Source organism: Giraffa tippelskirchi, chromosome 6 (assembly GCF_054371585.1).
Source record: "Giraffa tippelskirchi isolate mGirTip1 chromosome 6, T2T-mGirTip1v1.2.pri, whole genome shotgun sequence".
In the NCBI taxonomy this organism is placed as follows: Eukaryota; Metazoa; Chordata; class Mammalia; order Artiodactyla; family Giraffidae; genus Giraffa; species Giraffa tippelskirchi.
The window spans coordinates 94,827,948-94,853,750 of NC_137280.1; the positions used below are offsets into that span (position 1 = coordinate 94,827,948).

Below are 25,803 nucleotides of genomic sequence, written 5' to 3' on the forward strand. Positions count from 1 at the left end.
GCCCCTGGACGGGTCCTCTGCAAGCCATTGATTCAGATAGAGTTGGGATGAATGTCTGTTTCCTCTACACAAGGTCCGAGAGAGGAATAAAGGAGATAATACATGAAAAGAGCTTAGAACAGAGCCCAATATACAGTAAGTGCTCAATACTTGTGCAGCTACTGGTAAATGATTAGTACTATGCCATTAAAATAATGCAATATTATAACAAAATAATAACAAGCAATTAATAATGTGTCACTTATATTAATACCCATATCATGATTACGGATCCTTGGCAGCTCAGCTGGTTAAGAATCCGCCTGCGATGCAGGAGACCCCGGTTTAATTCCTGGGTCAGGAAGATAAGGATAGGCTACCCACCCCAGTATTCTTGGGCTTCCCGAGTGGATCAGACAATAAAGAATTCACCTGTGATGCGGGAGACCCAGGTTTGATCCCTGGTCAGGAAGATCCCCTGGAGAAGGAAATGGCAACCCACTCCAGTATTCTTGCCTGGAGAATCCCCATGAACAGGGGTGCCTGGCAGGCTACAGTCCATGGAGTCGCAAACAGTTGGACATGACCAAGTGACTATGCAGAGCACAGCACAATGTTATTAATTGCCAGTCCACAATTTCCCTATCTCCCTACAGGAAGGCTTTCTGGATCGCCTTAAACAGAGAAGGCTCGTTGTCACAGGGCAAAGCCAGGAAGCCCTAAGAAGGGTCTTCTTGAAGGCTGAGGCCCAGAGAGGGGAGTCCCATTCCTGAGGTCACCCTCTGTGGGCCTCAGGTCTCCACCTGAACAACTGTCTCCCTAGAGAGATCTGGATGCCTGTGGGATGATGTCCAGGGAGACAATGGTAGAACCTCAAGGGCAATGGGGCGGGCACCTCAGGAAGAAGTGAGTTCCTGTCCCTGGAGGTGGGTAGGTGGGACAGAGTCTCCCAAGGACTGCTGTGGTTTCTTCCCGAGTCCCTGATTCCAAGTTTTATTTCCAGTTTGTCCTATAGAGGGCGGCAGAGGCCAGAGATGGAAGACAAGCTGCTCCCCGCCCCCATTCCATTTTCTCCCAGGTCTTAGAAAAGCTGGTGTTGAGCCTATTGCGGCCTCAGGCAAATCCTTTCCCGCCTCTGGCCTCAGTTTGTCCCTCTGTCACTCAAGGAATACAGTCTCTGTCTCATTTCCTTGCTCAAGGAAAGCTTTGTCAAGGTTAGCGGTAAAATGCACGGGCAGCCAAGAAATTGGTTATTGACATCCTGCACTGTGTTCACATAATTCAAGGCAAATAATAGTGATAAAGAAATAGCAACGTTGGATGCCTGAGTCAGGAAGATCCCCTGGAGGAGGGCATGGCCACCCACTCCAGTATTCTTGCCTGGAGAATCCCATGGACAGAGGAGCCTGGCAGGCTACGTCCATAGGGTCGCAAAGCGTTGGACATGACTGAAGTAGCACACAGTGGCAACAATAGTACTCTTTAATGTTTACTGACTGTTATTTATTGAATCTATACTTTCAAAAACAGCTATTTCTATCACCCCATTTTTCTGATGAGGAGACTGAGGCACCAAGTTAAGGACAATGTTCCCAGTTGGTACGTAGAAGTGCTGGGATTCCAAACTGGCAGGCTGAGTCCACAGCCCAGAGGTGCCTGTGCTGCACCAAGGCTCTTCCAGGAACAGGGAGCTTTAGGAGCGTTCAACAGGGAATGGTGGGGACTGTGGAAAATGGGGACTAGATTCTGCTCTCCTTGTGCTGTTTGTTCTCCCACTTCCCTGGGATAAAATCCCCAAATCCTCCCCAAAGCCTAGAGGGCCCTGCATGACCTTCACCTCCCTGTTCTCACCTCCTCCCTCTCTCTCCCTTGCTCAAGCAGCTCCAACCAGCGGGCTCACTGTCCAACACACCAGGCAGGGTCCTGCCTCAGGGCCTTTGTACTGGCTGTTCCCTCAACCTGGCGCACTTTTCCTTCTGATATTCCTGTTTCTCTCACTCATCTCTTGCAAAAACACTCAAATGTCCCCTCAGTGAAAAAGCTTTCCCTGACCATTCTATTAAGAACCGCAACCACCAGAAATGGCTTTCCTACTTCCTCTTCCCTGCTTCATTACCGTCCAATATACAGTATACCTTACTTACGTATTATGTTGATTGTCTTCACCACTCCTATCTAAGCTCCTAAGCATAAGGATTTTTTGGTCTGTTTTATTCACTGCTGTTTCGCTGGCGTCTAGGATAGCATGTAACACATAGGTATTCAACGAGTTACTCGTTTAATGAATGCCCCAAATAAAAGTAGCAGTATTTTAAAATTCCATCAGGAAAACAAAATAGTTCTGTATGCCGATTGTGGCCTGCGGGAAGCCAGTTTGAGAGCCCCAAGAGACTCATTGAACATTTCCGTTTCCCGCAAAGGGATTGGAGGTAGAAAAGGGACCCAAGGCCCCACCCCCTCCTAGTTTCCGCCCCATTACGTCGACGCGCGTACGATTGCGTCACTTGGAGCGACCTGGGCATGCGCACTTCACCAGCAAGACCAGGGAAGACACACACGCGACCCGGAAGGCCTTTCCGCGGCACTCCAAAGCGGGCGTGAGGGGGGCCGATGGCGGAGGGAGCGGCAGAAGTCTCAGCAGAGAGTGGTGGTGGTGGCGACCCAGGAGCCGTCGAGCCGGAACGGGGAGTGGCGCCCATCAAACCTCAGTGAGTCGCTAGGTCAGGCGCGGCCCGAGCAGTGCTTGCCGGGAGCTGGGGCAGTGGCCCAGCATTGGAAGCTCGCTGGCTCTTCTGTTTCGGCCTTCCATCCGCTCGTAGGGTCAGCGAGCACCTGAGATCACGCACGTTGGGAACTGTCACATGCGCGAAGGACACCACGGTGCCTGCTGGGGTGGGCGGGGTCTGGGGGCGGAGGCCGCAGTGCATGCTGGGGACTGTAGGCTTAGCGTATGGCGGGAATGGCGCAAGTGCACTTCTGGCCGTCCGCCGCACTTACAGGTAAGGACTTGTGTCTGAAGCAAGTGCCGCGGGGCATGCTGGGGCTTGGGGTTGGGGTTAGGGTGGCTGAAAGGCATGCTGGGAAATGTGGCGGCAGCGGACCCGTTGCAGAGCACGCTGGGACTTGTAGTTTCTTGTAGCCTAAGGTAGCGAGGGATGTTCACATCTGATACTCGTACCATTCAGTTCTCCAGTCTGGGCACTGGGGACCCAGGAACAAAATAGGTCCTCCCTGCGGCCTTGAAGTGTTCCTAGGCTGGCAGCTGGCTAGTTCTAAGTAAGGAGTACCCATCAACAGAGGCATGTAAACAGGGGCAAGTGTTCTCAGCCCCTTTCCCTAGCGTTCATAAATCTGAGCTCAAGGCAGGATACTTCTTTCACAAGCCCTCCTTTCTCCTGCCTCTCTGCTGGCAGATACCTCACCACCAAGGAGCAGTTCCATGAATTCCTGGAAGCCAAAGGGCAGGAGAAGCCCAGCCAGGAAACCGAGGCTGTACACCCTGCTGGCAATGACCTGGCTGAGCCTGAGGCCAAGAGAATCCGACTGGAGGATGGGCAGACAGAGGACGGGCAAGCAGAGGAGGCAGCTGAGCCTGGAGAGCAGCTTCAGGCTCAGAAGAGGGCCCGGGGCCAGAACAAGTGCCGGCCTCATGTGAAGCCCACCCACTATGATAAGAACAAGCTGTGCCCCTCTCTGGTCCAGGTGTGCGTCACTGTCACCGAAAGTCCCAGATGCCTTGAGTGTGAGCCTGTCTGCCCCCCGTTCAATCTTCATGACGTTATGATGTATCGTTATTGTTCCCATCTTCCAGGTGAAGAAACTGAGGCTTGGTGACGTTTCTGACTTGTCTGAGGACACACAGCCAGGAGGGGAGGGATCTGAGTTTCAGACCTAGGCTGCCTGACTGCCTTCATCAGCGTCTCTCCGTCCTCCCTCATTGCCTCTCTGTTTCCTTGCAGGAATCAGCTGCTAGGTGTTTCTATGGTGACCGCTGCCGCTTCCTGCATGATGTGGGCCACTACCTGGAGACCAAGCCTGCTGACCTTGGCCCCAGCTGTGTGCTCTTTGAGACCTTCGGCAGGTGCCCCTATGGTGTGACCTGCCGCTTTGCCAGGGCCCATTTGGGGCCCGAGGGCCAGAATCTGGTGAGGGAAGGATTGGTCCAGGCCCCGCCCGTCCGCAATGGCCTGGACAAGGCCCTGCAGCAACAGCTGCGAAAAAGGAAGATCCACTTCGAGCGTGCAGAGCAGGCTCTGTGCCAGCTGAGCAGGGGCCCTCTGCCAGGCCCCACCCCCAAAGCCACTGTCCCAGAGGGCAGGGAGGCTGAGGGTGCCCCAGGGCAGGATAATTGTGACATCCAGCTGGCCCCCCAGGAACCGGACACCGTTGGCCCTCCCAGCGGCCCTTTAAGGACCTGCGGACCCCTGACAGATGAGGATGTAGTCAGGTTGAGGCCCTGTGAGAAGCGGCGGGTATGTGTCATGGGCCCCCTCTGAGGACACTAGCAGCGTTGGGGGCAGACAGAGCTGGACACTCACTCCCAGCTCCAGAGGGTCCAGACTATAACAGAGGGGGGCAGTGGAAAAGACTTTCTAGAAGGGAGGGCGTTGGGACTAGGGCTTTGATGGTTGAGTAGAAGCTCTCTAGCAGAGAAAAGCATGGAGAAAAGAACTTTCCTCATGGAGGGATTAGGTGACCTGTGAAGAGGCGTGGAGGTGAAAAGGAGCCAGACTCACTGGGGCAGGACAAAGCCTATGGGAAGAGGCCTTGAAAGCCAGATTTGTGCGTAGAGAGTCAATGTACTTTTTTTCCCTTTCAGCTGGACATCAGTGGCAAACTGTACCTGGCCCCACTCACCACGGTAGGGCCCACAGCAGGGTGGGCAGGTGCTGGCAATGTGCTCATCACAGCAGTACCCACTGCTCCCCCTGCCCTGGGGGCTTGGCTGCATGTCTGGGGTCCTAGCATGCCATCTCCTTACATGTGCATTCCACTGTTCCCAGTGTGGCAACCTGCCCTTCCGCCGGATCTGTAAGCGCTTCGGGGCGGATGTGACCTGCGGGGAGATGGCTGTGTGCACCAACCTGCTGCAGGGCCAGACGTCCGAGTGGGCCCTGCTCAAACGCCACCCCTGCGAGGATATCTTTGGAGTCCAGGTTGGTGCCGCCCTGAGGAAGGGAAGGAGGAGGGGCTCTTGGCTGTCAATGTGTCAGAGCCAGGTGCAGGGTCAGGCTCTCCTGGATCACCTCCCAGACCCCCTGCCTCAGCTACTGGCCACGTGCCAGCCTGACGCACCTGGAGGAGCTGATAGCCTCGGTACAGGGCCAGGCAGGACCGCCCCTCACCCCCTGCCTGCCGACCTGGCCACAGCTTGAGGGCGCCTTTCCTGACACCATGACCAAATGTGCTGAGCTGCTGAACCGTACCATCGAGGTGGATTTCGTGGACATCAATGTTGGCTGCCCCATTGACCTCGTGTTCAAGAAGGTACCCAACCCAGCTAAGTGGGTGAGGGTGGAGTCCCTAGGAATCCGTGGGGGCCTCTGGGCCTTGCTTTCTGCATCCGGACAAGGAAGGCAGCGGTGGGGTGAGAGCTGGCGTCAGGCCCAGCCTGGGTCCTGCCTTCCCAAGCTCCAGCCACCTCTCTCTCCCAGGGTGGGGGCTGTGCCCTCATGAACCGCTTGGCCAAGTTCCAGCAGATTGTCCGCGGCATGAACCAGGTACTGCCCAAGATGACCGCCCACAGCCCTCACTGCCCGACCCCAGGCCCTGCTGCCAACCACCCCTGTTCCCACAGGTGCTGGATGTGCCGCTGACCGTGAAGCTGCGCACGGGTGTCCAGGAGCGTGTGAATCTGGCCCACCGGCTGCTGCCCGATCTGCGGGACTGGGGGGCAGCTCTGGTCACGGTGGGTCTCGGGTCACAGCAGGCTTTGGGGCCTCGAGGCACTTCCCTTTCTAACTATCCCTCCTTCCCGTCTCCTCTCTCCTGGTCTCTGGCTTGCCCTCCATCTCTTGTCTCCATCTGTCCATCTCTCTGTCTCTCTCTCTCTCAGTCCGTCTCTCCCGGGCTCTCTGGGTCTCTTTCTCTTTCTCTCTCTGATCCTTTGTTTCCCTGGCCCCTCCTTCCCTCCCCACGTGACCACCTCTCCTCCAGCTCCATGGCCGCTCGCGGGAGCAACGCTACACCAAGCTGGCTGACTGGCAGTACATCGAGCAGTGCGTGGTGGCAGCCCGCCCCATGCCCCTTTTCGGTGGGTCCCCACAGGTCACACACCCAGGCCCACCCCTCACCTGGGCCCCTCCCTGCCCCGATGGGGGGCTCCCGGGCTGGCAAGAACTCCTCATGCCCTGGCATCCCCGCCCGACGTGGCTCCCTGAGACCCCGGACTCTGTCCCTCAGGGAATGGAGATGTCTTGTCCTACGAGGATGCCAACCGAGCCCTGCAGACCGGTGTCGCGGGGGTCATGATTGCGCGGTGCGTGTGCCTCAGGGCTGCAGCTGTGGCCTTAGTGTCATAGCTTGGAGCTCTCAGACTTTTTTTTTTTTTTTAATTTGACTGTGCCGGGTCTTAGTTGAGCGTGTGGGACTTCTGATCTTTAATATGGAATGTGGGGTTTTTAGTTGGGGCATGTGGGGTGTAGTTCCCAGACTAGGGATGAAATCCAGACCCCCTGCATTGGGAGTGTGGAGTCTTAGCCACTGGACCACCAGCGAAGTCCTAGACTTCTCTGGCTTTGAGAGTCGTGTGAGCGTGTGGCTGGGAGGCTGGGGACCATGGTTTTGGGGGCTGGGGTTTCACCACCGGCCCACTGACCATCGCCCGCCGCCCGCCCCCAGTGGCGCCCTGCTCAAGCCGTGGCTGTTCACGGAGATCAAGGAGCAGAGGCACTGGGACATCTCGTCGTCTGAGCGCCTGGACATCCTGCGGGACTTCACACACTATGGCCTGGAGCACTGGGGCTCGGACACGCAGGGCGTGGAGAAGACACGCCGCTTCCTCCTCGAGTGGCTCTCCTTCCTGTGCAGGTGGGATGGGGCGACGGGGCAGTGGGGTGGGCCAGGCACAGTGTTGTGGGGAGCCCCAGCTCAACCCCTTTCCTGCCGCCCCCGCCCACAGGTACGTGCCCGTAGGCCTGCTGGAGCGGCTCCCGCAGCGGATCAACGAGCGGCCACCCTACTACCTGGGGCGTGACTACCTGGAGACGCTCATGGCCAGCCAGAAGGCAGCTGACTGGATTCGCATCAGGTGCCCGGGAACTGAGGTCCTAGGGGCCAGGGGGATAGAGGACCTGGTGGGTCTGGGGTGAGCTGGATTGGGGGCCGCCCCGTGCCAGGCCTGACCCTGGCCGCCTGCCTCCCTCCCCACAGTGAGATGCTGCTGGGACCCGTCCCGCCCAACTTCGTCTTCCTGCCCAAGCACAAGGCCAATGCCTACAAGTAGCCACAGGGGCGGGAGGGGCATCTGAGTACCCAGAGGGCCCCCTAAAGCGTGAGAAGACAATAAATTTTATTCTTCTAAAACCCAGGCCTTTTTGTGACCCTGAGGCTGCCCTTGGCCACCTGCCATCCCTACCCCTACATCCCCCTCACCCCCTCTTCACTCATTCACCAGCCCTGTGCTGGCCACTGCTGGTGCCCAAAAGGCCTTGACAACAAAGAAGCCATCAGAGCCCATGAGATGGGGCCTCAGCCTACCTGAGTGTGGATCAGGGTGGGCTGCCTGGAAGAAGGGGCCTCTGAGCTGACTGGCAAGCCATGCTGGCAGAGGCGGAAGGCAGCAGACCACACCCAAGGTCCACCATACCCTCTGTGATGCCCGTCTCTGGTTCCCTTGGTTTCCTGGTCCGCCCCTGCCCACTCCTCACTCCGCCATTACCCGGAACCCCAACCAGTGGGCGGGCCTCAGCCTGGAACCCGCTGCCGGGAGTAACCGGACAAACAGAACTCCACAGGACTCTGAGTCTGTTCTCTGGGTGGGCCACCTGTGCTCCCCACCTGCTGCCCTCTTGGCCTGCCTGGGCTGAGCCCCCGCCTCCCTATGCAGCACCCCAAACCCTTCTACGCACCCACAGCTCCCCAAGAAGGCTTCAGTCCCCGGGGCCTGGATGCCACTGATGGGCTGAGCGGCCAGCCCACTCCCGCCTGCACAGAGCCTCTGTCCGCTGTGGGTATGAGTTGGTGGGGGGGTGCGCGGCCATGGGGGCAGGGACTGGGGCTCTGTCTGCCAGCCTCAGGACCCCACCTGCCTGCCTGCTTTTGTCCACAGGTTCCTCCAACCTGTATCACCCCCCAGCCCCGGAGAAGGAGGTGTTCCCAACCCCTCCAGCAGGTACCGGCCTCCCGCCAACCCTTGAGGACTGGGGAGTGGGCAGGGCCATCCCGTCCCCACCCCAACCCTAGATGGCTTCCCACTCCAAAGCAAGGCCAGTGTCCCTCATCCCCTTGATGGGACCCTGACAGTAAGGCAGCCCTATGACTCTTGTCCCCCAGTCAGGTTCCCAAAGCCAGGTCTGTGTCTCCAGCTCGCTCCCTGATGTGCCCCCAAAGCACGTCCTGGGTTCCCAGACCAGTAGATAAACTGCCAGAGGCAAAGCCTATGTCCTCGTCCCCCAAATGGACCCCATGTTTGGTCCGTGTCCTGTGTCCCCCTGACGTGCCCCCCAGGAAGGTCCCAGGACCGCCCCTCTGAGGGCCACCCTCCTGGCCACAGGTTTCCAGATGGCACCCTGTGGGTGCTTCTTTGACCCCCGCATCTACCGAATCGAGTGGGCTGCCACTGACTTCGGCCAGTCGTCCCTGTACAAGCTGGTGGCTGTGGGCGATGGGGGGCCAGCTGGGGCCCCCACCTCATCGGGCACTTACCTCCTGGAGCCCCAGCACTACCTCAAGGCCCCGGTACTGCCCCCACCGCCCCCACCATACCCCCACTACCAGCCGCCGCCCCCTGGGGGTCCCCAGTACCTCCTGCCATACTTCCCGCCTGAGGGGCTGGGGCCCGAGACAGTGGGCTTCATGGGGGACGGGGGGCCGCCCGCCTTCATGGAGCTGCCCCTGCCCTTGCTCAAGGAGGGCTTGGCGCCCCCACCACCCCCCAAGGAGAGCAAGCTGCCCCCGCTGCTCATCACACTGCCCGCCGAGGCCTCACTGCCCCCGGGCACCTACAGCCACCTCAAAGGCCGCCTGAGCCAACTGCACAGGCCTGGGGAGCCCTTGACCTTCCCAGTCAAAGAGCCGCCCCCCAGCCCGCTGTACCCACCGGGCCCCGCCGAACCCAAGGCGGCCAATGCCGAGGTGGCCCCACTGGGGGTTGGCGAGGCCAGGACCCCCGAGGTGGCCCGGGACTTTGCGCTGCCCGAGAAGGTGCTGCTGGAAGATGCGATGAAACTCTTCGACTGCCTGCCGGGTGGTGCCGAGCCCGAAGGGGCCCCACGCAAGCCCCTGGGGCCAGGGCCAGCCCTGCCCGACAGCGGGGGCGGCGGTGACGACTCCTCCTCCAGTGACATCCGTTCGCTGCACCTGCCCGACGAGCTGCTGTCCTTCGACTACAGCGTGCCCGAGATCCTGGACACTGTCTCCAACGTGGACTACTTCTTCAACTTTAAGGCACTGGACGAGGAGCCGCTGCCCCGTCCAGGGCCCCCTGCCGCCAACACTGCAGCCTCTGCCGCCAAAGCTGAACCCCCTGGCAAGAGGAAGGCGGGCAGTTCCACCACCAAGAAGGGGCGGCAGGGCAGCAAGGGCAAGCAGGCCATGGGTCCCACGAGCGCTGCCTCCTCAGGGCCCCAGCAGGACCTGGGAGCCGCCCCCCATTAAAGTGGATTTGACCTCTCAGTGCTGTGTCCGCTCAGTGGCATCAGGGCTGTCCTCACACTCTCCCTGTTGTACAGTGGGCCGCAGGCCACGGGGTGAAGCCCTGCAGGACTCTGAGGGTGCTGGACTTATAGAGCAGAGTGGGGGAGCCCTAGATTCAGATTTGGGATTCTAAATCTAGCCATAGAGAATCCAAGTCAGCCAGCACTTTGGAGACGTGGGAACCACCTAGCTCCTACACTGCAAGAATTTCACTTCTGTGTTTGACCAGGAAAGTCAGGGCTACCCAGAGATGAACAGGGACTGGCCTGGAGACACACAGCAAATGCAGCAGTTGGGGAGTGGCCTGCATATCCCCGACCATCCCTCTGAAGCCACTGCTGGTGGGAGGGGGGAAGGCCTTAGAGAGGCCTGCGGGCTGGGCTCAGCCTCCACCCACCTGGCAGGGCAGGTGTTGTCACCAGTGGTGAAGGGGTGGGCCCCCACCCATGTTCATGCAGAGAGCTGGGGTGTGGAGGTAGGTGCTGGTTGGAGGTGGAGGGACCTGAGGTCTGAGGGTGGGGGCTAGGCAGGGATGCGGGAGATGGCGGCCGCCAGGTACACAGGTGGCCGAGAACAGGCCCGAACGTGGTGGGGCGCGCAGAGTGCACCTGCAGCCCAGGTGAAGCCCAAGGCCCAGGTGGGCGTCCCCTCATTGGACCCGCCCACGTGTGGCAGGCATGGGGAGACTGGGATTTCAGTTCTCACACCTGTTCCCTCCTGCCTGGGCTCCTCCCGCTGCATCCACATGGCTCCCACCCCCTGTGGGTCCCAGGCCAGGCTCTCTTCAGCCCTTCCCACTGGAGAGTCTGGAGCAGCTGCTGTCCATACCCTCCCCTGAAATACTCAAGGTGACCCTGAAGGGGGTGACGTGCAAGGAGGTAAGGAGAGTTGGGTGCTTCCCTGGTGGCTCAGTGGTAAAGAATCTACCGGTCAATGCAGGAAACAAGTGTTTGACCCTGGGTCGGCAAGATCTCCTAGAGATGGAAATGGCAACTCACTCCTGTATTCTTGTCTGGAGAATCCCATGGACAGAGGAGGGTGGCGGGCTACAGTCCATGGGGTTCCAAAAGAGTCAGACACGACTTAGCAAGAAAACAACAAACAAGGAGCGATGGAGCACACCTCTGGAGTGGGCCAGCCCCGCCTGCGTCCCTCCCCTGCAGGAGTAAGGGCCCTCTTGCCCCAGGTTCAGGGCTGGGTCTCAGGGGCTTTCACTCTTAGACTCTGCTGGGAACCTGGGGGGCTTGACTGGGATCCAGAAGATGTCTGAGGTGGGGGTGGGGGATCCCATGTGCTGGCACCACATCTTGAGCCTACAGGGCTTGTCTCCCTGAAGCCTGTTCTAAGGCTCAGGGAGGCGGGGGCAGCCCCAGGTCTGCTCCTGCACTTACCTGACTTCTCTGAATGGGACATGGGCCTAGAGAAGCCAGGAGCTCACTCCCCTCACCTCCCTTGGAGCCCTCCTCCCTGCAGCCGTGTTAACAGGTGTTTTTGAGACACATATGAAGTGTCCCCAATGACTGGGAGCCCCTGGCAAGCAAGGTGGATGTGAGGGGAGGAGCTTGGTTTTCTGTAAGATTAATGTGGACTGAGGATTGTGAAGCATGGCATCCCATCTCATGACCCCCCATCAGGCCTGGAGGGTGGATGGAGCAGAGCAACTCAGCCCCCGATGGTGGGACATAATGACTGGCTTGAACCTGGGCCCATGTCAGTGAAAATGCCAAGTCCTGACTACTGGACTGCAAGGGAAGTCCCTGCATTAGGCAATTTAAATGACCATGGCATGGAAGGGGTGCCTCCCTGGGGGTCCAGTGGTTAAGACTCCAAGCTTCCACTACAGGGGGCAAGGGTTTGATCCCTGGTCAGGTGACTATTGGAGAAGGCAATGGCACCCCACTCCAGTACTCTTGCCTGGAAAATCCCATGGACGGAGGAGCCTGGTAGGCTGCAGTCCATGGGGTCGCTAAGAGTCGGACACGACTGAGCGACTTCACTTTCACTTTTCCCTTTCATGCACTGGAGAAGGAAATGGCAACCCACTCCAGTATTCTTGCCTGGAGAATCCTAGGGATGGCGGAGCCTGGTGGGCTGCCGTCTATGGGGTTGCACAGAGTCGGACACGACTGAAGCGACTTAGCAGCAGCAGCAGCAGGTGACTATTAGGGCTTCCCTGGTAGGTCAGCTGGTAAAGAATCTGCCTGCAATGTAGGAGACCCCAGTTCGATTCCTGGGTCAGGAAAATGACCTGGAGAAAGAATAGGCTACCCACTCCAGTATTCATGGGCTTCCCTGGTGGTTCAGACAGTAAAGAATCTGCCTGCAGTAGAGGAGACCTGGGGTCGATCCCTGGGTTGAGAAGATCCCCTGGAGGAGGGCATGTATTCTGGATACTGGATTCTCCAATATTCTTGCCTGGAGAATCCCATGGACAGAGGAGCCTGGTGGGCTACAGTCTACGGGGTGGCAAAGAGTTGGACATGACTGAGCAACTAAGCACAGCACACACCATGGGGAACTCTTAATAAGATCCCACATGCCTCCAGCCATGGCCAAAAACAAACAGAAAGCAAGTAAATGACCATGGGATGTGTTCTTTTAACGTAAGAGTGATCAGAAAAGTTACAGAGAAAGTTTTCACTAGAATGAGACAGTGTCCCGCACCACCTGGAATTTGAAGGATGTGTGGGAGAGGGAAGCCCGCTGAACAGAGGGACAGACTGATCCAACATACATATACATCTATGTGTACATTGCCTATACACATGTATACATACCCATATATGTATCCACATGTGTATATTTATATGCATGCATGTGTGTACTTGTAGATAGGCATGCATGTTATTTACATGTATGCACACATGTATTTATCCATAAATGTACGTGTGTGCAATTGTGTGCACATTATACATATACACTTGTGTGACATATCACCCACATATACATGCACGTGTTTACATGAATATGTATCATAGACATGTACACACATATATGTCGATTGCAGATATACACCACATACATGTGTGCAATAGCCACACATATACAATATGCATGCACACACATGCACATTATCTACACACATGTATGTGTATGCCTTAACCATGCTATATACATGTGTGTACATCTCTCTGCATATATATATGCACACCATCTGTATCTATATGTATGCCTAACACATGTACATATAAAATATGTACTATGCTTACAAATCTTATTCATGGACATCCCACAAGTCTACATGTGTTCATTTGTATATACGTCAGAGTTTATCAACAGAGATGGACCCACACCCCCTTCCTCGGGTCTTACCCTTCTCTAACAGAACTCATCATGTGTCTGATATATCTCAGGGGCTTGCAGATGAGCGCACCACATGCCTGGGTGAGCTCATTTCTCCAAGCTCCTGTTCACTTTTTTTTTTTTTGGCAATGCTGAATGGCTTGCAGGATCTTAGTTCCCCAACCAGGGATCAAACCCCTGCAGCGTGAAGTCCCAACCACTGGACCAGCAGGGAAGTCCCCACCAAGCTCCTGTTCATTAGGACTTGGGCTGTCCTCCTTATCCTTATATCCTTACACATGTAGGTGCTATAGTTAAGAGGGATTCTGATGCCAGGATGTCCAGGGAGGCTGATGGGTGTAGAAAAACCACAAAACACGATGATTCATGCTGCCACTGGCTATTTTCACAAACCCTTTACAACAACTCTGCCCTCTCCCTGGCATTCCCTCCCGCCATGGGTGCTCAGCACCTGCCCCAGAGACATGCACAAGACTTCCTGCATCTTTGGTAGAGTCTGACCCAGAAGCCATTGACCTCGAGGCCCTGCTTGGTGTGCAGCAGCTGGGGGATCATGTAAGCCAGCCACATGGACAGCAGGGTGGCCACCGTGAGCAGGACAATGGTGATCTCCGGCGGGAAGATGGACAGCGGGAAGGCCCCGTAGACATAGACGCTGAAGGTGGTCTCCAGGTGACAGTAGCTGCGAGGGGTGGGCGGGCCGAGTCTGTGGGGCACCGCTTTCAGGGTCCCCGCCCTTCACCCCAGCAAACTTTTTTGTTTGGGCTGCTCTGCTCAGCTTGTGGGATCTTAGTTCTCTGACCAGGGATTGAACCCAGGCCCTCGGCCGTGAAAGCAAGGAACCCTAACCACTGGACTGCCAGGGAATTCCCCCAGCAAACATTTTAAAACCCACGGGAGTGACAGCTGGCCCTGGAGTGGTGACTCAGGATACTGAGCCGTTCATACCCACTTCTCTCTCATCTGTCGTCCTCTTTGTATATCGCAGAGGTCACGTTTTTCCCCAGGGCCCCTGTGGTCCCCTGCTTTGGAGACAAGGGGTCTCCCCTCTATGCCCAGGCTATTTGGGGGTGGGGCAGAAGAGGCCAAGAAACTGTTCATCACACAGTGGGGGCGTGATGGGGGCCACAGCATCCCTGAAGTGGGGGTAGCAGGATGGAGGGAAGGGCACCCAGGTAAGGAGACCCAGGGGGTGAGTAGCCAGGGAAACTGAAGGAGGCATGTGGGGGGAGGGGAGGGGAGGGACTGAGGCTCCCAGGCAGGCCCCTTTCCCCCATGGGTGTCCCCAGGGTCTCCCCAGCCTTCCACCCCTGACGTCCCATAGGTGGTCTGGTCTGGGGCCTCTAGGGAAGGCAGGCTCCCCCTGAGTTTTTGAGGGTGGCTTTTGTGTCCATCTGGAGGGGAAATGTGATGAAGGAAAGAATGCCGCCCACATTACCCCTCCCAGTGGGAGATGCTCACGATTTGATCCAGCACAAGTGGGTGGCGAATATTAATAATACCCAGCTCTTAGGGCAGGGGTGGTGTGCCTGAGAGGCCAGGCCCATAACCTGTGTCAGCTTCCGTGGCGTTAATACTCTGGCCGGTCCTGATTTCAAGTTACCAGTGGGAAGTCAGCCAGCTTGCAGACTCCCTGAGTATCTAAGGGTTAGTGCTTGGGAGCCTGTCTGTGCCCACCAGTGAGAAATAGCCATGGGGGTGACTCTGATTCCCCAGGGTAGGGATAGGGGTGCTGCTGGGCATTGTTATTCCCCCTAGGGTCTGGCGTGGCCTCTGAATAAAGATTTACTTAGCGAGTGAACAAATGCCATCCATGACTTAAAGTATCACTCTCCCCAGGGATGGTCTGAGCTGTTGGGGGATTCAGGTTTATCCAGGACCTGCCTAAGGGTGGCAGAAAGTGGGTCCCACACATGTGTGGGACCTGCCCTAGAAGTGCCAGCTGTCTCCCCAGAGGCCCCCGGTGCAGGGTGACTCCCTCCACCCACTCACCTGTAGGATGGATCCACGATAGAAATGAAGAAGATGTAGATGCCGTTTCTTTGGTCAAAAACAACCTTGTTCTCTGTTGGGCCTCCCAAGATCTGATACGGGACGTCAGGCCATCTTAAGGGTTCGTGGTAGTCGGGGTTGTGGCAGCTCATGTAATTCTGGGGAGGAAGACAAAGGTGTGCTCGTTGGCCCTGGGGGTTGGGGAGGACTGTGGGAGCCCTCCGACACACCCCATGGCATACCACCATCCACCAACATCTGTGGCTGTGAGTCCAGGGCCAGGTGCCCGCTGGGCAGGCCAGCCAATTTGTGAGTGTGGCTCCTTCTTCCTGCCCTCCTCCTTCCTGGCCTGTCCAAGCTTTAGGCGGGCTGCAGGCAAAACAACTCCGCTCCTCAGGGTCCCTTGCAGCTCTGAGTCTGGGTGTGAGTCTGATACATGTGCTCATGGTGTTATGAGCTGGGTTGAATTCCTCCCCAAATCATATGGGGAAGTCCTAACCCTCAGGGCCTTGGGCAGTGTCCTTATTTGGAGACAAGGTCTTTTTAACAATTAATTTATTGTATATTAATTTTTGGCTGCTGGGTCTTCGTTGCTGCTTGGGCTTTTCTCTAGTTGCTGAGAGCAGGGGCTACTCTTTAGTTGTGGTACAAGGGCTTCTTATTGCAGTGGCTTCTCTTGTGAAACTTGGGTTCTAGAGCACACAGGCTTCAGTCGTTCTAGCACGTGAGCTCAGTAGTTGCAGCTCCTGGGCTTTAGAGCACAGGTTTAGTAGCTGTGGAACACATGGGCAGAGCAACTAAACCCGCACGTAGCAACTACTGAAGTTCATGGGTCCTAAAGCCCGTGCTCTGTAACAAAAGAAGCCACTGTAATGAGAAGCCCATGCACTGAATGTTTGAATCCCCAACCCCATTCATATGTTGATACAACATCCCCCAACGGGATGGTATTTGGAGGTGGGGCATTGGAAAGAGATTTGATGAGGTCCTGAGGGTAAGGCCCCTATAAAGGGATTATTTCTTTTGTAAGAAGTGACATCAGAGAACTAAAGCCAGGTCTGGAAGAGATACTTGCACTCCTGAGTTCAGAGCAGCACCATTCACAATAGCCAAAAGGTGGAAGCAACCCAAATGTCCATTGACAGATGATGGATAAACAAAGTGCAGTTCATACACACTAATGGAATATTATAGGAGTTTCTGACACCCTCTACAACATGGATGAACTGTGAGGAAGTGATGCCCAGTGAAATAAGCCAGACACAAAAGGACAAATACCATCTGATCCCACCCATGTGAGACCCCCTAGAGGAGTCAGATCCTTAACAGACAGGAAGTAGATAGTGGGGGTCAGGTGCCAGGGGGAGGGGTCGGGAGTCAGTGTTTCATGGGGACGGAGTTTCTGTTTGGGAAGAAGAGAAAGTTCTGGAGATGATGGCGGGGATGGTTGCAGGACAATGTGAATGTGCTTAATGCCACTGAGCTGTGCACTTAAAAATATTTTAAATGGTCAATTTTATGTTATGTATAAGTAGGAAAGTGTTAGTTGCTCAGTCATGCCCAACTCTTTGCGACCCCATGGACTGCAGCCCACCAGGCTCCTCTGTCCACGTATGTTTGACCACAATTAAATTTTTTTTTTTAATTTATTTGGCTGTGCCTGCCACTCCAGTACTCTTGCCTGGAGAATCCCATGGACGGAGGAGCCTGGTAGGCTACAGTCCATGGGGTCGCTAAGAGTCGGACACGACTGAGCTACTTCACTTTCACTTTTCCCTTTCATGCACTGCAGAAGGAAACGGCAACCCACTCCAGTATCATCCTTGCCTGGAGAATCCCAGGGACGATGGAGCCTGGTGGGCTGCCGTCTATGGGGTCGCACAGAGTCGGACACGACTGAAGCGACTTAGCAGCAGCAGCAGCTGTTAGTTGGGGCTTCCCAGGTGGCGCTAGTGGTAAAGAACCCAGCAGCCAATGCAGGAGAGGCTAGAAACACGGGTTGACCCCTGGGTGGGGAAGATCCCCTGGAGGACAGCATGGCAACCCACTCCACTAAGGTATGAAGGATCTGCTGACATGACCAGGGATTGAACCCAGGCCCCCTGCATTGGGAACTTGTAATCTTAACCACTGGACCACCAGGCTAGTGCCCAACAATTAAGAAAAAATTTTAAAAATCTTTTGAGAGTAAAAGAAAAAAAAAAAAAGCTGGACCAACCACATAAAAACTATGTGAAATTTAATAAGGGGGACAGCTGCTTAGCCTAAAGACTCATTATTATTATTTTTTATACCTAGCTGCACCCCATGGTTTAGTTAAGTAGCTACGTAACCGCCCATCTAATGATCATGCTGGAAATGCAGGCATTACGGCTCTATCTTGATAGAAAAACCCTCGGGGTTCTACAAAATCGCCCACTAGGGCTGATGGGGGAAAAAACAGGAACAGGACAGTCTCTTAAATGAATGTGTGCCACTTTGAATGAGAGGGCTAATAAAAAATAATGCAAACACCAGCACAGTTAGAAAAAATAAAGTTACATGTGTGTGGCTTATACTTTTTAAAGAAATGGTCAGAGAAGTGGTGCTTGGGTAACATCGCGAATGCACAAAACGCACACCCAAGTTGTGAGTTGTACTTTTCACATTAAAAAAAAAATCATTATAGGTTATGTGAATTTTACCTTGATTAAAAAGAAACACAATGTCACCAACCAAATAAATTCTCAAACTCACTGGACGGAATAGGGTGTAAGGAAGGGTGAGGCTGCTGGCTCTGAAAACACAAAATTAAGGAGCCCCGAGTCAGCGCTGGAACCGCCTTCGGACGCGGGTAGCGCGCGCGCCCTGCTGGTGACGTGGCAGCATTGCACTGTGTTCGCGCCCTCGGCGTTGAGAGACGGATGGCGGCTGGAAACGACTGCGCACCAGAAGCTCTCCTTCTGCACCCAGGACCAAATCGACGTGTTCCTTTCACTGTCACCAGACCCCTATTTGTCAATCGTGTATCAACCAACGCGCGTAATAGAAACGCTCGCTGAGCAGAACCGTAAATATAATCAGCCCCTTACATAATGTGCATTTGGATGGTTCCAGAGTTTTGTACATCATCAGCAGTGTGCTCCGTGAACGCCTTGGTCCTGACATCCCAAAGGGTTTGTGCATCTTACATTACCAGCATCCAACACCCCAGCTATTCAGAGACTAAATGTGTGTGTCAACCAACTAGAGGTCATATGTTGAACCGTACCCCCAAAGGTAATGAATTAGGAGGCGGGGCCTTTGGGAGGCAGTAGGTCATCGGGGTAGAGTACTCCTGAAGGAAATTTTGTTTGTCGTTCAGTCGCTAGGTCGTGTCCCATTCTTTGGGACCCCACAGACTGCAGCAAGCCAGGTTCCTCTTGTCCTTCATTATCTTCTGGACTTTGCTCAAATGCATGTCCACTGAGTGGTGATGCTGTCTAACCATCTCATCCTCTGTCACCCCCTTCTCCTTTTGCCTTCAATCTTTCTCAGCATCAGGGTCTTTTCCAATGAGTTGGCTGTTTGCATCAGGTGGCCAAAAGATTGGAGCTTCAGTAACAGTCCTTCCAATGAATATTTAGGGTTGATTTCCTTTGGGGTTGACTGGTTTGATCTCCTTGCTGTCCAAGGGACTCTCAAGAGTCTTCTTCACCACAGTTCTAAAGCACCAGCCAATTCTTTGGCCCTCAGCCTTCCATATGGTCCAACTGTCACATTTGTACATGACTACCAGAAAGACCATAGCTTTGACTATACTGACCTTTGTCGGCAAATTTATGTCTCTGCTTTTTAATACGCTAAGTTTGTCACAGATTTATTTCCAGTGAGCAAATGTCTTTTTAATTTCACCACTGCAATCACTGTCCTTGGTGATTTTGGAGCCCAAGAAAATAAGACCTGTCACTGCTTTCACTTCTTCCCCTTCTATTTGCCATGAAATGATGGGGCCGGATGCCATGATCTTAGTGTTTTGAATGTTGAGTTTCAAGCCAGCTTTTTCACTCTCCTCTTTCACCCTCATCAAGAGGCTCTTTAGTTTCTCTTCACTTTCTGCCATCAGAGTGGGATCATCTGCCTATCTGATGTTGTTGATATTTCTCCCAGCAATTTTGATTCCAGCTTGTGATTCATCCAGCCCAACATTTTGTATGATGTACTCTGCATTTAAGTTAAATAGGTGGGGTGACAATATACAGCCTTGACATACTCCTTTCCCAATTTTGAACCAGTCAGTTGTTCTGTGTCATTAGGAGATTAGTGTCCTTATAAAGGGACCTGGGCCTGGAGTAGGAAATGGCAACCCATTCCAGTATTCTTTCCTGGAGAATCCCAGACACAGAGGAGCCCGGGGTGGGGGTGGTGGCGGCACAGGGGGCTACAATCCACGTGGTGGCAGAGTCGGACAGGACTGAACACGCACCAGGGCGCAAAGGCATCTGGAAGAGCTCCCCCACCCCTTCTGCTCTGTGAGAACACAGGAGGCGTCACCCATGAACCAGACCCCAAATCTGCTGGCGCCTTGATGTTGAACTTCAGCCTCCAGGACCCGTGAGAAACCCAAGCTGCTGTTGAAAGCCCCTGGGGTCTCTGGTGTTCGGTTGGCAGCAGCCTGCACAGGTCGAACCGGCCTCCAGCACACACTGCGCATGACCGGACGTCGCCTTCCCAGGCCTGCACTGGGACTACTCAAGGGCGCGGGCCTTACCTCGCGGTTCCAGGAGAAGGATGTTGTGTTGGCAGCCATCTTGGCGATGGTGGTCCAGTTCTGCGGCTGGGCACTGCAGCCTGCCGTGCCAGCCGTCAGGGAGTACGTGTAGGTGAACAGCCCGTTCATCTCCAGCAGGACATACTCGGCCTCCACCACCTCCTGGAACTTGCCTTCGCGCCACCTGGGACAAAGGCACATACAGGCGAGGCTGCGGGAGGCCAGGGGGCCCGGCTGTGCCGGTCTGGTGAAATCATCTCGTCTGGGGGCTGACGCCTTCTTCCATCACCACCCCCAAGCTGACGCCTCTGGGACATTCAACCCTGATTCCCAGTGGCAGGTAGAGACAGCGGGCGCTGACTGGGTGAGAGTAGGGTGGGGGAGCCGGCGTCGATTTAATTCTGACACCTGCAGATGTTCTAGGGTGATGAATTAGAGTTGTTCTAAATCCTTAATTTTGAGGGAATTCCCTAATGGTCCAGTGGTCAGGGCTCCGAGCTTCCACTGCTGGGGACCCAGGTCTGAGTCCTGGCTGGGGAACTAACATCCTGCAAGCTGTGCAGCCAAGCCCCATGCCCCCCCACCCCCACCCCCACCCCCCAATTCTTATTTTTGAATGCACATTTGTCTCCTGCCAGGCAGGGGCTTACACCCTCCTCTGATGGGAAAGTATGAGTGTTAATTGCCTCAGTCATGTCCGACTTTTTGCTAACCTATGTACTGTAGCCTGCCAGGCTCCTCTATCCACGGGATTCTCCAGGCAAGAATCCTGGAGTGGGTTGCCATGCCCTCCTCCAGGAGATCTTCCCGACCCAGGGATCGAACCCATGCCTGTGCAGTAGAAGTGCTGGAAGTATGGAGTCTTAACCCCCGGACCACCAAAGAAGTCCCACGGATGCTCTAATGAACCTAAGTGTTTCCACGTGTTTGAGGTTCCCACCATCATTCAGTTGTCAACAATTTAGTCCAGTGATCCTCAGGGTTGGGGGCACGTTGGGGGCGGGATCAGATGAAAGAAGAATCCATGGAAGGGGCCGGAGTGAGTGCAATAACCTGAAAGGTGCCCCCCCCAAATTCCTATGTAAAGTCCTAACCCCCCAATGTGACTGTATTTGAAATTGGAATCTTTAATGAGGCGATCGAGATGGAGCAAGGTCCTAAGGGTGGGCCTTGGTGCCATGGGAAGAGGTTGAGACACTGCAAGACACCTTGATCTTAGACTTCCAGCCTCCAGGACTGTGAGAAAGTCAGTGCCTGTGTGCCCTCCCACTCCCACGCCCACCACCCAGTCCAGTCCCTGGTGTGTTTTGTTAAAGCCACCGAGTTAAGACTGGGAAGGGGAAAGGTGTGCAAGCTGGGAGCTGCGGAGGAAAAAGACAGGGTGAGGATGCTGCCTGGGCAGAGGGGTGGGGAGGATGGTGGGGGATTTGGGGGGGCCTGGGGAGTGTCTCACAGCTCCACCACCGGCTTCCATGGGATGTCATAGTAGGCGAGGAGGGGGCAGCCCAGCTTCTCATAGGGGTAATGCACCTCCAGGTCTTCCTTGGCCTGCTGCCCCTGGAAGTTGGGGTCGTAGGCTTCCCTGTGGGAAACAGGACACAGACATGGGCGAGCTCCCCCAGGTGCCCAGATGTCCACCTGCCCACCGCCCTGCTTCCTCCCTGCAGATGGGGCCGGTCACAGCCATGGAGGGGTGTCTGAGCAGGGGACTCACAGCCATTGTCAACATGACCCCTGGGATGCCCCCGTGGGTGGTGGTTGACCTTCTAGGTCCTCTGAGCTCTGCTGTGGCACTTGATTGTGGTCAGACGCATTTCGGGATGTTTCTGTGAGGTTGTTCTCTGGGGCTGAGAAAGCAGTGCTTGCCCTAACTTGGGTGCAGCCGGAGGCCTGAGTGGAACAAAGAAGGGCCTCCCCCAGCGAGAAGGAAGTCTGCCCGCGGATGGCCTTGAACTAGAACGGCAACTCATGACTGAGCTGCCAGCCCCTCAGCCTCCCCCGAACTTCCACAGTCAGGGAACCAAGTCCTTAAAGTGACTCTCTGCCTGTCACTCTGTCTGTGTCTCTGTCTTGCTCCGTGTGTCTATCTCACACACACATCCTGTGGCTTCTCTCTTTGGAGACCTGGGTTCATACACTCTCGCCCCCAGGACCAGGAACATCAGTTTGTTAACAGCTTTTTTTGGCAGGGGGCAGGAAGTTGATTATTATTATTAATTTATTTTTGACTGTGCTGGGTCTTTGTTGCTGCTTGGGCTCTTCTCTAGTTGCGGCGAGTGGGGGCTGCTCTCCAGTTGCGGTGCACGGGCTTCTTATTGTGGTGGCTTCTCTTATTGTGGAGCACGAGCTCTGGCACATGGGCTTCAGGAGTTATGGCACGTGGGCTCAGTAGCTGTGGTTCCTGGACTCTAGAGCGCCGGCTCAGTAGCTGTGGCGCATGGGCTTAGTTGCTCCGAGGCATGTGGGATCTTCCGGGATCAGGGATCGAATCTGTGTCTCCTACGTTAGCAGGCAGTTTCTTTACCAGTGAGCAGCAAGGGAAGCCCTGGCAGCACCAGTTTTGACTTCAGCTTTGAGACTTTGGATGGGGGATGGACTCTTGGCTTGTATTGCAGTGGGGAGGGCCAGGTCATATAAAACACACCAATATCCTCCTACGCCAGGGGGATGGGCAGTGCGCACCGGTGTGGAATCGGCTCTCTGTGCCACCTTGAATAGAGGGTTCACCGTGGCCAGCCACCCCCATCCCCGGCCTTGGCTGACTGTCTGACCAACTCCACTAGTTGGGGCGAGCAAGTGGCTGGGCTCCATGAGCTGGTGGCAGGCTGAGGAGGGGTCTGAGGCTGGCTCAGCAGGTGGCAGAGCCTGGGCAGACCTGGGCCAGGGACCCTGCCACATCACACTGGTTCCCCTGCAGGCCGGGCCCCTCCGCTGCCTGTCTCCTCACCCCCTCGGATTCTTTGCTGGCCAGATATCAACTGGCATGGTATCGATTTTAAATGATTCTTTTTCCCCTTTCTTTAAATTTTTTTTTCTTTTCCATTATGATTTAAGAATGATTCTTGGGACTTCCCTGGTGGTCCAGAGATAAAGACTCTGAGCTTCCACTGCAGGGGCACGGATTTGATCCTTGATCGGGGAACTAAGATCCTGCATGCTGCTTTGAATGGCCAAAAATTTAATAAATTTTTTAAAAATTATTGACTGGCCTTTGGCACATGCACGCCAAATGATCATGTGAGCAGGCGCGTGTGACTGTGTGTTGGGGGGCGTGGCTCACCTCTCAATGATGTAGCTGTAGTTGTCCTGAAGGGCCACAGGGTCGAGGACTCCGTGGTAACATGCTGAGAGTTCACTGTGGGCAACAAGAGATGGTGAGATGCCGCCTGATCCCGTGCAACACCAATGAATCGTTCCCTTTGACACACAGATCGCCCCCATTGGTTGGATGGGGCTCTCTAAGATGCTCCAGGCTCATCTCGCATCTTTCCTGCCCGGCCTAGACTCAGCCATTTCACCAAGGAGCCCTAATTCCTTGGGTTGGAGAACGATGTTATACTTAGAAATCTGGGAGCTGGGTGTCCTGACTTTTGAGATGATCCTTTCCCTTTTTACCTTTGTACTGTTACCATCTGCGCATATATCCTTAAGCAACATGGTATCAGCAGGGGGATTGGTTCTAGGATCTGCCACAAATAACAAAATCCCAGGATGCTCAAGTCCCATAGTGGGGGCCTCTGTATATGAGAGTTCTACATCCGCTAGTTCCATAGCCGAAGATTCAGTTAACCTAGAAGGTAAACACAATCCATCCACGGTTGGTTAAATATGCGGATGAGGGACCCACAGATACAGGGGTCGACTGTAGTTTATTTTTGCCCGATTTTTTTTTCTTTTTTCCATGCTGTGTGCCTTGTGGGATCTTAGTTCCCCAACCAGGGATCGAACCCTTGTTCTCCACAGTGGTGCAGAGTCCTAACCACAGGACCACCAGGGAATTCCCCTGATTCTGGATTTTTTTTTTTTTTTTTTAAAGAATAGAATCATGCTATGTGTTCTTTTCTGTCTTTTGATTCTACGCTTACGTGTGTGTGATCCATACAAGTAACCCTGTCTTGTGCCTTTTCACTGCTGTGACATTCCATTGTATCAGAACCTTTGCACTTGATTTATCCATCCTCCTGTCAATCGCCATTTGAGTTGGCTTGCTTCCAGCCTGGAGCTATTAAGAATAATGCCGCTGAGAACGTTCTGGAACCTGGGTCAGTGCAAATGTGCATGAGTGGAATTGCTGGTGGAAAGATATACACTCTAAAGCAGCTGAAAAAATATCACCAGCTATGTCTGAAAGTTCCCGAAGCTACTGCTACCGTCCAGGCTTTGTCAATTTTGCCACTCCGCTGGTGAATAACCCTAATGTGTATCACTTTCATTTTCATTTTCTTAAGGAGGTTGACAGCCTTTCCTGCACTTTTTATGTATTGATCAGCCTTTCCCCCCACCCTTTGTTTGGGAGTGCCTGCTCAAGCTCAAGCCTGGAGAAGGAAATGGCAACCCACTCCAGTGTTCTTGCCTGGAGAATCCCAGGGATGGCGGAGCCTGGTGGGCTGCCGTCTATGGGGTCGCACGGAGTCGGACACGACTGAAGCAACTTAGCAGTAGCAGTAGCTCAAGCCTTTTGCCCATATTTTTCTCTTCGTTTGTCTTTTTTTTTTTTTTTGGATTCATAGTAATTCTTTATAAATCCTGGATACAAGTCTTTTGTTCACTACACATGTGGCAAATACTATTCCCACCCTCTTTAGGGCAGAAGCTTTGAAAAGATTGTTTTAAAACGCTTTCCTGCACATATGTTCTAAATAAGTCATTGATTGATTCAATAAAGCGTTTCCATTTTGGGGGGAAAAATGTGGTAAAATCGTTCCTTGAGTTTATTAGTGCCCTTCTGCGGTGAAGTGCTGAGGCCGGCTCTTGCCATTAAATCCTCAGGAATTTTGTGGGGCAGTAGAGACATGTTGGTAGCGATCAACGGGCTCAGTGGGAGCATTTATACTATAAGAATTGCAAAAGCGACCGAACCAGGCTCCCCACCTACCCAGAACTGGCTGTTGCCCGTTTACCAGCACACCACTGCCTGAAGGGAAAACTATGGCAATCTGACCGATCTTCAAGATTCTTTCTTTCTTTTGAAAATTTCATGCTGGTGATTTTTCTTTTTTAAAATGTAAGCCACTAATTTTACTTATTTATTTATTTTTGCCTGCACTGGCTTTTCCTATTCCTAGCTGCGAGTGGACTTTCTCTAGTTGTGGTCGGCAGGGACTACCCTCTAGTTGCAGGGCATGGGCTTGTCATCACGGTGGCTTCTCTTGTTGTGGAGTGGGGCTTCTAGAGCTTGCAGGCTTCAGTAGTTGCGGCTCCCGGGTTCTAGATCACAGGCTCAATAGTTGTGGTGCACGGGGTTAGCTTCTCCTTGGCATGTGGGATGTTCCTGGATCAGGGATCGAACCTGTGTTTCCTGCACTGGCAGGAGGATTCTTTACCACTTAGCTACCACGAAAGCCCCCCTTTCTTCTTTTTTTTTTTTGGCAATTTCATGCTGGTGATTGTTCTTTTTTAAAAAAATGTAAACCACTAATTTTTTAAGAAAAAACTTTACCCCCAAAGTTGCATATTAATATTACACACAAACTGAGACATATGTGACTTTTAGCACAGTGTGTACATCCTTACATAAACTCAAATATTTACATATTTAAAACAATTTCCATTTAACATGTGAAATTTCTGAAATGCATAAAAACATTAATACTTTCCTTGTGTCTCATGGCTGCATTCCCTGCGGTAACTGGAGACAAAGTTCCCCCAAATGTTCAGCAGGTTATTAAACACAAAAACTCAGCAATTGTAATCAAAATGAAGAACTCAGGGATTAAAAGGGAGAA

At 54.1% G+C, this 25,803-nt stretch overlaps 4 protein-coding genes and 1 long non-coding RNA gene across 61 annotated transcripts in view; 2 read left to right on the top strand and 3 right to left on the bottom strand.

Annotated features, from left to right (window-relative positions):
• Positions 1-2,811, bottom strand: part of NRTN (neurturin) — a 22,926-nt gene extending 20,115 nt beyond the window's left edge. For both annotated transcript variants that reach the window (XM_081499483.1, XM_081499482.1), the window contains exon 1: positions 2,124-2,811. The gene's annotated coding sequence lies outside the window, so the exon portion shown is untranslated. The remainder of the gene's footprint in view (positions 1-2,123) is intronic.
• DUS3L (dihydrouridine synthase 3 like) lies at positions 2,504-7,503 on the top strand. 6 transcript variants are annotated; one of them, XM_081499472.1, is made up of 14 exons: positions 2,504-2,687; positions 2,799-2,978; positions 3,393-3,681; positions 3,939-4,451; positions 4,799-4,840; positions 4,983-5,135; positions 5,233-5,466; positions 5,634-5,699; positions 5,777-5,887; positions 6,136-6,232; positions 6,382-6,457; positions 6,820-7,008; positions 7,100-7,228; positions 7,351-7,503. In XM_081499472.1, exons 1-14 carry the CDS (start codon positions 2,590-2,592, stop codon positions 7,421-7,423), a joined length of 2,250 nt encoding a protein of 749 aa, XP_081355598.1. In that variant the 5' UTR covers positions 2,504-2,589; the 3' UTR covers positions 7,424-7,503. The 6 variants fall into 6 exon arrangements, 5 of the variants coding, with proteins under 5 accessions (XP_081355598.1, XP_081355599.1, XP_081355600.1 ...); XM_081499473.1 differs by having other exon boundaries at positions 5,350-5,466; XR_014056527.1 differs by lacking the exon at positions 2,799-2,978 and having other exon boundaries at positions 5,350-5,466; positions 6,035-6,232.
• LOC145509899 (uncharacterized) lies at positions 6,514-7,903 on the bottom strand. The gene is made up of 2 exons (XR_014056528.1): positions 7,678-7,903; positions 6,514-7,247 (listed from the first exon to the last, which is right to left on the bottom strand). It is a non-coding gene; the product is annotated as an uncharacterized LOC145509899 (long non-coding RNA).
• A 31-nt stretch (positions 7,904-7,934) lies between these two features.
• On the top strand, positions 7,935-9,813 carry PRR22 (proline rich 22). 2 transcript variants are annotated; one of them, XM_081499478.1, is made up of 3 exons: positions 7,935-8,150; positions 8,249-8,311; positions 8,693-9,813. In XM_081499478.1, the coding sequence occupies exons 1-3, from the start codon at positions 8,021-8,023 to the stop codon at positions 9,793-9,795; spliced, it is 1,296 nt and encodes a 431-aa protein (XP_081355604.1). In that variant the 5' UTR covers positions 7,935-8,020; the 3' UTR covers positions 9,796-9,813. The 2 variants fall into 2 exon arrangements, with proteins under 2 accessions (XP_081355604.1, XP_081355605.1); XM_081499479.1 differs by having other exon boundaries at positions 7,935-8,146.
• A 3,687-nt stretch (positions 9,814-13,500) lies between these two features.
• CATSPERD (catsper channel auxiliary subunit delta) overlaps positions 13,501-25,803 on the bottom strand; it is a 41,126-nt gene continuing 28,823 nt past the window's right edge. For all 50 annotated transcript variants that reach the window (XM_081499563.1, XM_081499557.1, XM_081499548.1 and 47 more), the window contains 5 exons: positions 23,139-23,213; positions 21,312-21,440; positions 19,859-20,042; positions 15,130-15,287; positions 13,501-13,819 (listed from right to left, as the gene is read on the bottom strand). In XM_081499563.1, the coding sequence (XP_081355689.1) occupies positions 13,582-13,819; positions 15,130-15,287; positions 19,859-20,042; positions 21,312-21,440; positions 23,139-23,213 (784 nt within the window). In that variant the 3' untranslated portion in view covers positions 13,501-13,581. The remainder of the gene's footprint in view (positions 13,820-15,129; positions 15,288-19,858; positions 20,043-21,311; positions 21,441-23,138; positions 23,214-25,803) is intronic.